The sequence below is a fragment of the Heliangelus exortis genome, chromosome 1 (genome assembly GCF_036169615.1).
Source record: "Heliangelus exortis chromosome 1, bHelExo1.hap1, whole genome shotgun sequence".
Taxonomy (NCBI): Eukaryota; Metazoa; Chordata; class Aves; order Apodiformes; family Trochilidae; genus Heliangelus; species Heliangelus exortis.
In genome coordinates, this window is record NC_092422.1 from 135939515 (window position 1) to 135952590 (window position 13076).

Sequence of the window (13076 nt, forward strand, 5' to 3'; positions counted from 1 at the left end):
ATGGTGCTTCTGTCACCTTCAGGCTCTGATCTGTTCCCCTCCCCTCCATCTTACCCCAACACCCCATTACTTGGGGAAAAGGAAGGCCACGTGTTTGGGGGAGTGTGTAGGTAAAGTTTGTTCTCTTCATAAGTCTGAGTCAGATGAAAGCTTGTAGGGAAGGACAGGTGGCTGTAGTTGGCCCTTATTTTATTCCCCTGTAACAGAGGTACTACAGATATTAATGTTATGCTTAGAGTATGTGCAGATTTAGGGGGAAAAAAAAAAGAGTTCATAGCATATTACTTTTGTCTCCCAAATGACAGAACATTGTTTAGTTATGGCTACTTTTAACATCCTGTGAGCAGATACTGGTTGTTAGCCTGCATGCAGAGGGGGTGCTGATTGTCACCAGACAGAGAACAAGGGACAGATGTTCAAGGAGGATCCTGGCTGTTCTTCTAAGGCAATGCTACAAATAAAACATTTGAGTCAGACCTGAAGCAAAACCTGAGGTCCAAACAGTTCTAAATGTTAGGTGAGCTCAATCCTTCATCAAACTGCTATAACAAAACATTTCTCAGATCTGAAAAACTGCAGAACGAGGGGGAAGTCTGAAATGAGATCTGATCTGTTTTCTGTCTCTCTCTTGACCTTGTGCAAAAGCGACTCAGCCAGCTCTGCCTGAGTGTTTGACAAATGCTATTCAACAGACAACAAGGAATTTCCAGCCTCTTCAAAAGACACAGCCACAAGAGCATTCTGCATTCTCCTCATCTCCAGTTTTTATATTTTCCCTTCAGGTTCTGAGCTTTATGTTATTAAATTCTGGTGTAAAACATTATAATAAATAATAAGTAGCAACATTTTCCATCCTAAAGATATCGAGGATGGAAAAATAGTATTGTTTCCATTTTTCTACTGAGAAAAGTGAGACTCTAATTAGTTGCCCAAGGTGACTTTGCTCAGTAAAAGGTACTGCAGTAAGAGAAAGAGCAAATTAATTTAATGTTTTGAAGGTTGGATTTGTTGCTTTGCTTTTTTTTCTTTTTTTTACTTAAGAAAAAGCACTCTAGGGGGAAAATGCAGTTTCAGGCAAGTGAAAATGAGTTCAAATATAATGTGAATCTTTGAGTTGGTTTTTGCACAGTAATTTGTGGCTATGACACAAATGAACACAAAACAACAGATGAGTGATCAGTTTGTGTATAGATAATTGCAATGAGTCTATCCTACAGGAAAAAAAAAAGTCTTTAGGCAAGAGTTCTGGACACGGTGGAAGCACTTGAATATTGCAGTGATGGAAAAGCTAACAGACAGAATAAGCACTCTAGACAGCTAGAGAGTGGCATGCAAAAGCACAAAAAACCTGATGTGCCCTGAGCTGCTCCGGATCAGCCAGTTGCACACAGTGAGGATTGTGCCTGCAAATGACAGCAAAGCAGAGCGAGCAAAGCCTCTGCAGAGCCAGAGAGTAGACCGGTAGAAACATCTGGCTTCATTTATTCATCAGGCCAAGGGAAAAACACAGGTTCTGTCTGAGGGGGGTCCAAGTCAGTCTCATGCCACTGCAGAACAAAGAGATGGAAAGTGGCAGTGCCACCATGCATAAACAGGAACTCTCTGCATCCCCCCTCCCCCAGCGAATGTTTCTCGTTGGTATCAGCTTCGTCAAAGGCTCTGGAAAAGCCAGAAGGCATTTTCCATCCCAGCAGTTGGTGCATTTCCTAACTGCAAAGCCTCTGCCATGCTGTCATGCATAGCTTGGCACAACACGAGGTGCTCCTTTTTGGCACCCTGTGAAAAAACGTCTGACTGACTGCGTGGCATGAAAGAACCCAGTCTTAATCTTCCTGTGCTTGGGCAGCTGTGGGTATTAGAGCTCCTTTTGCTACAGGAGAAAAATACTGTGCATGATTTTGGTTTTGTTGGCTGGAACTTGCTAATGCAAAGCAGAGGCAGAGTGCTGTAGATGCCAGTCGTCTGTCTGCTTCAATAAGAGGATCCTGTCCTCAGGACCTCTGAAAATGAGCCGGTGAAAGGCTGTGAAATGTAACCAGTAAACATCGTTCTGGTGAGTGAATAAATTGTGTCCATTATTCCACTGGCTGGGAGTGGTGTGGCTTGGTCTTTGCCAGCCAGTTGTGTGGGCTGAGACACGCAAGCCGGCTGGAGACAAATGCCTCTGCAGTTGAATTAAAAGCACTGTGTTAAGCAGCTGCTCTCCTGGTTTGCCTCCAGACTTTCTGTGCTGTTATTAAACACCTACTTGTGCCCAATTAGATAGGTCAGCACAGATGCACCTATGACAAGGTAACACAGGAGTTTGCTACATTTTACAGCCTCTCACCCACCACCAGCAGCTTTCTGGAGCTTCCTTCAGTCCACTGCTACCCTGACATCACTTTGCACATGGGGCTCACTGTGTCCCCCCTGCTCCCTCACCTCTATGCTGGCCCAGACTAAGACTCCCTGTATTCCTTTTCTTTCCATGTTAGCTCCCTTTTGGCCTTGTACTGATGGGTTTTGCAAACCTGCCGGTTCCTCATCCTCAGGGTGACTGGGAGGGGGGCACGGGAAGGGGCTGCGTCAGTCTGCCACCACCTCTTGCTTTCTCTTGAATTTCGTGCATGCATAGAATTGGATCTTCATCCAAGCAACAGAAAGCATTTGGAGGGCTTTCCGTCAGCAGCATATAAATAAAAATGGATCAGAATAGATTGGATTGTTGCTTCTTACATCCGCTTCCCTATTTTGTTTCTGACAGGTCCTGACACCCACACACACACACTCCTTGCTCAGACTCGGCTAGATCTGTTTTTTTGTCTGCTTTCAGGTTTTGGCAGATCTTCCATTCCTCATAATCTTCTTCCCTTGCAGAGTTTCAGTAGCTCTCATCCTGGTCCTGAACTCATCCTGGTCCTGAACTCTCAGGCCTTGTGACCCTGTGCTCTATATCCTGATGGGTCTCACCATTCCAACACCACAGGGATAAGCCCTGCACACCCCCCCCTGCAGGCTCCCACACAGGGAACCCGCTCCTGCTGGCTCCTCATCTCCTTTGCCACTTGGCACCAGGTCTCACCTCGCTCCCCCGCTTCAGTCGGTGCTCATCACTGCAAAGGGGAGGAACTGAGCAAAGAATCTGTGACAGGTAATTTATGCCACGGATTTACCTTTTTCTCCAAGTTGAATATGCATGAGCAGGCCCTGATGCCTTCAAGCGCAGCCACTGTTTGAATAAGTTTGCCTCATTTTTTTCCTCGTGCATCGTTTTTAATGCTACATATCAGTCACGAATGTTCTCTGCCTGCATTCAAAAACTGGTATTTGCTATTCAAACAGTGGCAAGTTGTAACTGTTTAAGTCTCGAGGAATTGTTTTCGATCCTAAAGTGGATGAGCATGCAAATACCTGTCATGTGTAGCACATAGCCCTTTAAAATGTGGTTTTAGTATTTACAGATGCAATCCCAAAAGTCACTTTCCATAAACGTTTGTTCTGGAATAACGTGGGTGCCAAAGCGCGTGCACAAGGGAGAGGATAAAAGGGATACAAGGGCAAACTAGAACGTGTTTTTTAAATTCAGGCAGTATTCTCTATTTTATAAAGTCAATTTTTAAATTGACAAACTCTAAACACGAGCACTGGGGAGAAAACAAACAAGTCTGTGAGTCAGAGGTTCCCCCTTCTCGCTGCTCTGTATGAGGTATGTGGAAGCAGAAAAGTAGCCAGGACCAGAAGCAGGGCTGAACGAGCAAACAAACAAAAAAATCAAACCAAAATACGCAGCATTTTCTCTCCAACCGAGACTCTGCAGAACAGGGCAGAGAGCTGTGCCAGCACCCCGTGTCTCTGCAGGGGGGTCCCACTCACACACTTGCTGTGCCCTGACAGCGCAGCCCCCCCCGGGGACGTGCTGCAGGCCCATCGCCTCCCTGCGAGGCACCCAGGAAACGTTCCCAGGGGCTCAGGTGAGGTCCCTGTGCCGCCAGGGGCCCGTGGCGGGGCTGGCAGACCACGGGCTCCGGCTGCTCACCCTCTCGGGCGGGCGGGCAGGCCTCCCGGGCCACGGAGGCTGCGGCACACAGAGGAGGACGGCGGTGCCGTGCCGGGGCTCAGGCGGGGCAGGCAAACGACGCCACGGCGCTGCCGTGGGACCGAGCAGAGGGCAGGAGGCCGCAGACACACAAGATGGCGGCCCCGCCCCGACGCCGCAGCGACACACGGCGCGCGCCACACCTCCCGGCGCGCGCCCCCGTTCCCGCCCCGACGTCGCGCTCCGAGATAACCGGGCGGAAGTGACGAAGCAGTAAGGGCGGAAGCGGGTGCAGAGCGCCGCTTCCTGCTCGGTGCGGCAGGGGCGTGGCTGGCTCGCGGCAGGTGAGGGGCGCGCGGGAGCGCGCGCTGGCCCCGGCGCGGCCGCGGGGGGCGGGACCGGGACCGGGATCGGGATCGGGATCGGGATCGGGATCGGGATCGGGATGGGGATGGGGATCGGGATCGGGATCGGAACCTCCAGCCCAGTACTGCCCAGCCCAGCCCTGCCCTGCCCTAACGCCCTCCTCCCCCCCCCCCCGCCACATTCCCCTTCGCGGTTCTGTCCTGGGGCGGCCGCGGTACGGACTGTCCGGGGCCCGCGGGGACACCGAGAGGACCGGGGGTGTCCCTGCGGTGTTCCTGCGGCGCAGCGTGGAGCGGAACAGCTTCGGTGGGTTGGGCGGCGGGGAGCCGGGGTCTGGGGATCCTGAGTGGGTCATCAGGCGCTGTCCCGGTCCTGCGAGGGGCCGGCGTGGGGTCTGCAGCCCGTCACCTGCCGGGGAAACCCTTCTGGTGGCCAGAGGCGTGGGGATGTGAAAGGGGAGTGACACCGGACCGCTTCGGGTCGGGTAACGGGCTTGTAGAGTCTTGGTGTTAACACTTCTCTTGTGGTGCCTCAGAGACATGAATGAACCAGGCTGGGGAATCCTGCCGGGATGCCACGAGTGGAGTGGAGTGTGGCAGTCTCAAGTTGGCGACGATGGGTGGGATGTTGAAAGCCACCATCCCGCTCTGGGGATCGGGAAGGGCGGTGCCCACTCCCTGCCTTGGTTGGGTGCCCTGTAGGGATGGACAGGGAGGTGCTGCAGCCTCAAGGGAGCTGTGGAAAAGAGGAAAAGGTGCTCAGAGGGCTCTGGGTTGTGGTCTGTGTAATATTTTTACCCAGAAAGGTAAAAGTGGGAGTGTGTGTGTGTGCAATTCCAGGTACTGCTATCAGCTAAGTCAACACCACAGATTATAGAAAACATAACTTCTGGTCCATCAGTTCATCAGTGCAGTTTGTTACCTGAAGTACTGGCAAATCAGTTTTCATATGGATTGCCTTTACTAAGTTGCACAAGGGCATGTTCCTCACTTTTTAATCTCCTAGCTTTGGTAATGTAACCATTTGTTACCATAACCACCTTGTCAGTGTTTGCAAGTGAAACCCAGGTGCTGTTGTAGTAAATACATTTACTCTATTTTTTTTTTTTTCAAATTAAAGAATGAGTCAGCCAACAGTAAGAAGGCCACAGGGCTACTACACGTTGCTGTGCCCAGGAAGAAATGTTGCTGGCTGACATAGTGGACACTGAATCCTCATCCAGCAGTGATCACTGTCATTTGTTATTATAGTGATGAACAGGAGTCCTGTTGTAGTGACATGACTTCTTTTTCCCTCTCCCTCTCTCTCTCTCTCTCTCCCTTTCCCTCTCCCTCTCTCTCTCTCTCCCTTTCCCTCTCCCTCTCTCTCTCTCTCCCTTTCCCTCTCCCTCTCCCTCTCTCTCTCTCTCCCTTTCCCTCTCCCTTTCCCTCTCCCTTTCCCTCTCCCTTTCCCTCTCCCTCTCCCTCTCCCTCTCCCTCTCCCTCTCCCTCTCCCTCTCCCTCTCCCTCTCCCTCTCCCTCTCCCTCTCCCTCTCCCTCTCCTTCTCCCTCTCCCTCTCCCTCTCCCTCTCCCTCTCCCTCTCCCTCTCCCTCTCCCTCTCCCTCTCCCTCTCCCTCTCCCTCTCCCCTTCTAATGGTGTGGTTCAAAAACTGGGTGGTTGCACAGCACCTGGGGCTGTCCCAGGGGCCTCTTTCAGAGGAGGAGGCTTTTCTTCCCTGGAGAGAGTAGGCTAATTTTTGACTCTGGTTGCTGCTACAGTGTAGCTTCCCTCAAGGGGCATGGGGTAGTGCCAGCTGTGGTTGTGGCATTTCATGTGATTCAGTCAAATGTCAGTGAGGAGTTAGCTGGCAATGTCCTATTTGCTTCATTTAGGTTTCATAGTGGGTGTTGCTGGCAGTGATTTGCAGACTGGATTGACCTGTCCTGGAGCAGACAAGGTAGAAGCTAAAACTGTCCCTGTTTCTTGCTTCTTCTGGCTCTCTAAAACAGAGCCTTCCTTGAGCAGTGAAAGGAAGTGGAGTGGATAATGCTGCTCCTCCCAGAGGCAAGGGCTGGAAGCAAAGTGCCTTTGGCATGTCCTTTGTAGAAAAGCTTTCTGTGTTTCAGTTTTCCAGGGAATTGGAAGTGCTCCAGTCAACTGTCCCTTGCTTAGCCTTTATTTTAGGAAGGTTAAATAAGGACTGAAGTTCTCCTAGTATTTAGCTATGTTTGTTTTGTCTGATAGAAAAGCTGGGATGTAAAGGCTGCCCAGTATACCTCTCTCTGTTCTGAGGTAGCTTTGGCTGGGGGGTGAAACAGCCACACCTCTGAAGAGCCCTCGGGCAGAAAAATGCCTCAGGCACTCCCAGAGCAGCACCAGCTGCTAGCCTTAGCATCTGCCCTTCTTCTGTCACTCTGGATGTTTAAACTGAGTTTTTAACCTTCATTCCCTCAGATAAAAAGTGCTCTTCTCTTCTCTCAACTCAGGAGTTCACTGGAAAGAAAACTAAAAGCAGATCATACCTGAGATCTACTCTGCAGTCTGGCTTCTTGGCTCTGGTAATACCAGGTAACTATAATCACTGCAAGCTCAGCCTGAGCAGTAAAAGAGAAGAGTAAAAATGAGGGCTGAGGGAAAAATGTACTGAGATGAAGCAAGGCAGATTTTTTAATTTAATTTTTTTTTATATCAGAAATAGCATGCAGAAGAAGATGATTATGTCTGAACCTGTGATGTTTCCCATGCCTGTGGTATTTGAGCTTGAAGGGAATAGTTTCTGTCACTCAAAGCAAATTCTATAGCTAATCAGCTCTGCGTAGACCCCTTCACCAGATAACCTTTGCCAGAAAACAGTTCATCCCAGTTTGTTTAGTGGGTTATTGATTCCCCAGGTGTCATTCTTTTGACCTAGCTTTTTGTCAGCTCCTGTCATCCAGGCCACTCTGTAGGGACATTCCTTCTAGCAAAATGGAACAGGCTGGAAGATGTTTCCTTACAGTGACTGAGTTCACTTCTGTCATCTTGCAGCAACTCAAGCACTTCATTTGCTTTTGAATGTATAAAACAGGCAAGAACTGGTTTTGGTTGCCAATTTGATTCACTTTTTGTCTTTATTAAATATCTCAGGATATGCTATGTTGTAGCATAGTGCATGTGAGGTATGGGTGCTGCAAAACTCCAGAACTTTGGAGCAGAGGTGTGGAGGTGAAAGACAAAACATTTCTAGTTAGGGTTTGTGGCAGTGAGATGTGTCAATAATTAAACTGAAGCCAAGGTCACTGTGCAGGAGGCAGAAGCTGATTTTTGCATCAGAAAATTAGAGGGGGAAATTTAACTGGATTTTTTTTTGGGCGGGGGGGGGGAAGGGGGAGAACTGCTTTTTGGAAGTATGTATTAGTTGCTGTGGTCTGAGAATGGGATTGAACAGCTGATTTTTCTGAACCATACATTTTGGAGGAAGCTCTACAGCAGCGTTTCAGCCTGCTTTTGCATAGCTTCAGTATCTAAGAGATACTAAGTATCTAAGAACCAGGAAAATGGCAATCAGGGGGACTTCTAGCATTGCCGGTGGCTTCTGTCTATTTTAGGCATGCAAAACCAAAGTGCCCCCATTTAGGAAATTGAAGAGCTATATCTGGATGTTTGGGCTGTGATTCTCAGCATTCCTTTTGATGTCTGAATTGTAGGTGTAGCTAAGCTATTTGCTTAGACTTCTTCTATAATAAATTGTGAGAGGAAGGGTAGGCAGGCAATTAACTCAGTGCTTTTGCTCAGTTTTAGATGTCTGCCTCAGAATCAGATCAATTGTTCATTAGAGCTCCTGGTTGTCTCCATTAATGATGAAAGCCAAAGGTGACAGTTGCAGAGTGGGTTGTCTGATTAGCTGTAGATACCAGCATCTGTCTGTCAACATGAACTTTATGTATCCAGCTGAAGGAAATCAATTGCTTGGTGACTTGTGGCAGTGCAGCAGAGCTCTGCCTCGATAGGTTGCCTTGAAGACAGTGGTGGCTTAAAGGCCATGTTAGCATGTGGAGCTGGGAGGATTGAAGTGCACCTCGAAATTCTTTAAAGTCTCTGACTTCAGAAAATAATTGTATGTATTAGCATTCTGTCTTCTGGAGAGTTGGTATAATTAGATTTTGCATGATCCTTCTTTAAATGTCAGGTATTTTGCAATTTGCCAGGGTGTTGCTGTGTGCTATTGTAAAGCCGGGCTCCAAGATCTCAAATTTTGATTCTTAAGTGGAATAGGGTGGTGTATTATGTGACAAACCAACAAATCTAATGGGTCTCTTTTTTGGGAAAGGGAGGGTTTCCATTTAAGAACCATCACTAAGTCTGTTGATATATTGGTTCTGTTCCATGCTTACTTGAACCAAGAGATTTTGATGCTGGTAGGAAACCAAATCCTCCAGTTCACACGCACTTAGTTACCAGACAATAATGTCTTTGTCTTAATGTCATATTCCTCACAGATTTCATCTGTCTTCAGTAGCTGCAATACCCACTGTTTCTTTCAAAGCAGTGTGTCTGAGCTGAAGATGTTAACAGGCCCTGGCTTCTTGAGGCAGGCTGCCTTAAATACTGGGCTCATACTTTCAGAAGAAGGTTTCTTACATGCCAGTGCTTGTCCTTTGGTAGCTGTGAGTGCTCAGGAAGGATCCCATACAGACAGCCTTTTAGTCTGAAAACAGCAGGGTAGGACAAACACCTAAGTAGCAGCAGGTGGTTGTTGTCTCTGACACAGCCCATGGTCCAGGGGCACATGTTCCTATCAGAAAATGTGTCAGTAAGCAGCTCTTTTGTTACAAGTCAGCCTATATTGTGTTCCCTCTGCAATTTAGGGAGTTAACTGGGGAAAAAGAAAAAAAAAAGTTTTTGGGTTTTGGATGCAAGTTTCACATCAAAGTCTCACTCTTTCCAAAAGTGAGTATCTTCATGGTATAAACTTAATACAGCTTTTACTATTTTCTAGTACAGTGATGGTGGTTGGTAGGTTGAGCAAAACATACTTTTAAATTGAATGGTTCTTAGGTACCTTTCAAACAGATTCCAAGATATGTTGGGTTGAAGCAAATGGCTATTGGTAGTAGATGGATTCAGTGGGCAGGAAGGCTGACATCATGGTGCAACAGGTTCTTGTGGTACCTGGGATGTGTGAGATGCCACATATGTGGTGACTGCCTGTAATTCCACACCTCTTGGAATATAGAGAACTGAGAGGTGTTATATCACTGGGGAGGCAGTGGCTGCCTACCAGAGCAGCAGAGAGTGCTTTTCCTGCAGCTACTTTTTGGACAGATGAGGTGAGACTGTTTCAGTGATGGAATCCATTTCTGCTGTATCCAAGCAGAGTAGTAGCCCACAAGGTCAGGACGTGCAGTGTGTGAAATGGTAGTGTGAGCCCCCAGGTTCTGCTGATTATTGGGTCAGGCTCCCCAGTGCTCTGCTCTTTCTGCAGAGCCATGGTGTGGTATGGGAGGCTGACTGCTTCTGAAAAGATGTTGGCTGTTCAGGTGGTTCTGGATCAATGAGCAACTTCTGGAAGTATTATCATGTAGCAGGAGATGCCGTGTAGGACTCATTTTCTAAATGGGCTTCTTTTTTTATGTTGTTCTTTTAAGGTAATGCAATCCTGTAAGGACAGGCTGAAAGTTGGGTTGAGTGTCTTTTTTCAAAGTTGAAACAGAAATGGCTTTTACAGCTGTAGCTAATTTAACTTTGTGATGTAGGTGTGGCTATGACGTGCTCCTGCTGCTGTGAGGGACATCAACAGCTTCTAGAAAGTCTCACCTACATCCTTTGCCAGTCTCTGCCTGGGGAGCTCCAGCTGCCCAATTTAATTCACTCACTGAGAGTGGGCAGGGTGGGACAGCTGGCATGGAGAGTTCTCTTCCTCCAGAAATGGTACTGGGAAATAAAATCCAAACAGATGGCAAGCCCTCCAAAGATAGAGAAGCCCTTCTCTTCATAGCTTTGTCTAAAATAGCTACTAGGGGTCTCAAGACCCAAAACAGTACTGTCTACAGTGGAGTTTGAGGATGCTGCTATAAGAGGCATCTAGTAACATGAGCACCCTGGTGGAGTACAGCCTGCTACAGGGCCTAATTATGGTCTTATTAATACTTTCTTTCATCACTGCCTTTCGGCCTTCGGATGATGATTAGACCTATTTATAGGGGCAGAGTTCCTTAATATTCAGCACAATGCACCTCTTGCCAATCAAATCAGTGCCATCTGCATCTTTGATTGCTGCTTAATAACACTGTAGAACATGGTTAATTAAAAAATATAAATAGACTTTTCATCCTCTTAACTTACCAAAGTGCTTCTCCTCCTCCCTGCTCCCCCCCCCCCCCTCTCCCCCTGGAACAGGTAAGGTTGGCTCAGCACAGGGACTGTGGTGAACCTCTCATCTCACTGCTGGAAATACATCTTGCTGTCCTATCTAGGGTAATTACCCATTGTGTGCTCTGCTGGAGGACTAAATTTCAACCCCTACAACGAATGTCAACACAGGGCAGAATGATAATTTGCTGCACAATAAAAGAGGACTTAAATCTAGTCTCTTGTGCTGTGTTTACCACCAGAGCATAAACAACTTCTGGCTTTCATTTCAGTTGTGTGTCTACATCTGTATGAGTACACAAGCACACGCAGCCTTATCCTGTCCCTTAATAGGAGGAGCATATGCAATGACATGTTTTGTTTTCCAAGCATTTGAAGTCTCTCTTTAAAATACAGTTCCCTGGCTTTGCAGCTGGTAAATTCACAGGAGAGTGCTTTATCTGTGGAGGGCAAGATGATAGAACTGTCTTCTTTTTTAAAATAAAAAATCTGCCTTGGAGGAATTAATTCTGTTAAATTGTTGGAATGGCCTCTAGGCAAGCTTCTAGTACAACCAAGGTATGATTTGAATATGCCAGCTGATTTGCTCTTTATTTGAGATTCTGTGGGAAGCCTGTGCAGAAAGTAGAGAATGAGGATGATGAAGCAGTTTGCTAATTACAGAGCTACAGCATACTATAGCTAAGTGTGCAGCAGTAGAAGTTTGTGAGGAGACACAAAAACAAACATTCTAGCAGCTGGGAGCTCAATGAGCTCTAAAAGGGACATTCATTGTGGTGCTGTAGTCCACTGGATTGGAGGAGGGGAAAGTGAGAATAACAGAGGTCTGTCATGTCAGCTAGGATGGGACAACATTTGTCCAGGTAAGCATAGGAAGTATTGTGTGTAAGACACTGTTGGTGAGAAATTTGGGATGACTTCTCACTGTAAACCAAGTTATGCATGTGACTTTTCTCTATCACAGGAGACGGCACCTTTCAGTAAGGTGTGCCCAAAGCCCATCTCTACTCACTCTTTTGAGTCTGTTTAATCTTAACCTGTAGTTCATTTGTGGCTCTGACTTGGTCTGTTCCCACTGTGGAACCATTCTGGTGGCAGTGGTGTAGTGGTATGTGGTGAGGGATATGCAGACTTGTGTTTGATTGCATACTGCTGATCACTGCATTTCAGCAGGTGGGGCTGCAAGGCATTGATCTTTTATTAAGAGTCCTACAAAGAAGAGGCATAGGACTAGGGATAGCTTGTCACTTCTTGAAGATGTTACTGCCCGTGGGAATTTAAGGCCATGCCGCTTTCCTGTGCACTGACAGAAGCATCAGGGCAGTAATTACTGAAGCAGCCCTTGTATCTTTGAAGAAAACACACTGATTTTTTTCAGAGTATTTAAGCTCTCTTCTCCCCCGAGTCCCCCTTTTTACTCCTTTGAAGCATGGTAAGGAAACAAGTAATGTTGATGGCTTCCTTTATTCTCCTTTTATTTTCATAGCAAAGCGTGCATCTGCAAAGTGCTTGCATGTAGCTTTGCAGTTTTTGTTTGTGTTGAGGGCAGCCAAATTATTTTCATAATATTGCCTCTGTTTACATCTCCATGAAAAGATATTTTAAGGTTGTGGGTTTTTTTTTTTAATTTGTAGATAATAATCTCAGTTATTGATCCTCCATAGGGCAATATTTTTGAAAGAACTTAGGGTGAGTGTTACTTCTTTTGCAGACTCTGCTCTGTAACAAGTCCTCTTGACCTTAGCCTTGACATTAGGAGTTTTATTTTTGGGTTCAGGGGGAAGTAACCCAAGAGGTGAGCAAAGCAGGTAGAGTGTTCCTTCCTCTGCCTATTCAGGTCGGTGTATTGTGTACTTCCTTTTCTGTGTTCAAACCTGCAAATCTCCATGTAGCCATCAGGGTATTAGACTTGCCTGAGGTGATTGAACAGTAAGACCAGTTGTTAGTTCCAGACACCTGAAAACCCTGGAGTGCTCAACCTGTATCTCTCCTGGCATAAGTGTTTTGGAGAGGGGAGACAGTCTGGTGGAGGCTGATTTTGCATTTCCTGATTTCATTTGCTGTTGTTTCTCTCAGCTTTTGCTCCTATGAATCATAGAATCATATGTTGGAACTGAGGGAGAGAAGATCTTTGGGTGCACAGGGATAGCCACCAGCCCTCATGAGCTTTTTACCAGCTTGCTTGAGGTTAAAGACATAGGCAGCTTAAGGCAAAAGTGCTAATCTGAGCAGTTGCTAGGTCTAGTCAGAACTTCCAAATCAGGACATAGCACTCATAAAGAGGTGGTGCAGTGAGAGAACAGCCTTTTTCTTTGTTTGCAATTTAATAAGGCAAATGAGATTGTTATGTAACACCAGAGC

General features: G+C 46.9%; 1 protein-coding gene across 6 annotated transcripts in view; it reads left to right on the plus strand.

The window, feature by feature from the left end:
- Window positions 1-4306: 4306 nt before the first annotated feature.
- Window positions 4307-13076, plus strand: part of WASHC1 (WASH complex subunit 1) — a 43279-nt gene continuing 34509 nt past the window's right edge. Inside the window, exons 1-2 of one of the 6 annotated variants that reach the window (XM_071768908.1) lie at window positions 4307-4362; window positions 6851-6932. Coding sequence is in view for 3 of the 6 variants with exons in the window: in XM_071768900.1 (XP_071625001.1) it covers window positions 6235-6321; window positions 6851-6932 (169 nt within the window). In the remaining 3 variants the exon portion in view is untranslated. Of the gene's footprint in view, window positions 4691-5503; window positions 5568-5602; window positions 5625-6026; window positions 6322-6850; window positions 6933-13076 lie in introns of those variants that run through there. The other 5 variants (XM_071768884.1, XM_071768863.1, XM_071768891.1 and 2 more) reach the window with 5 other exon arrangements.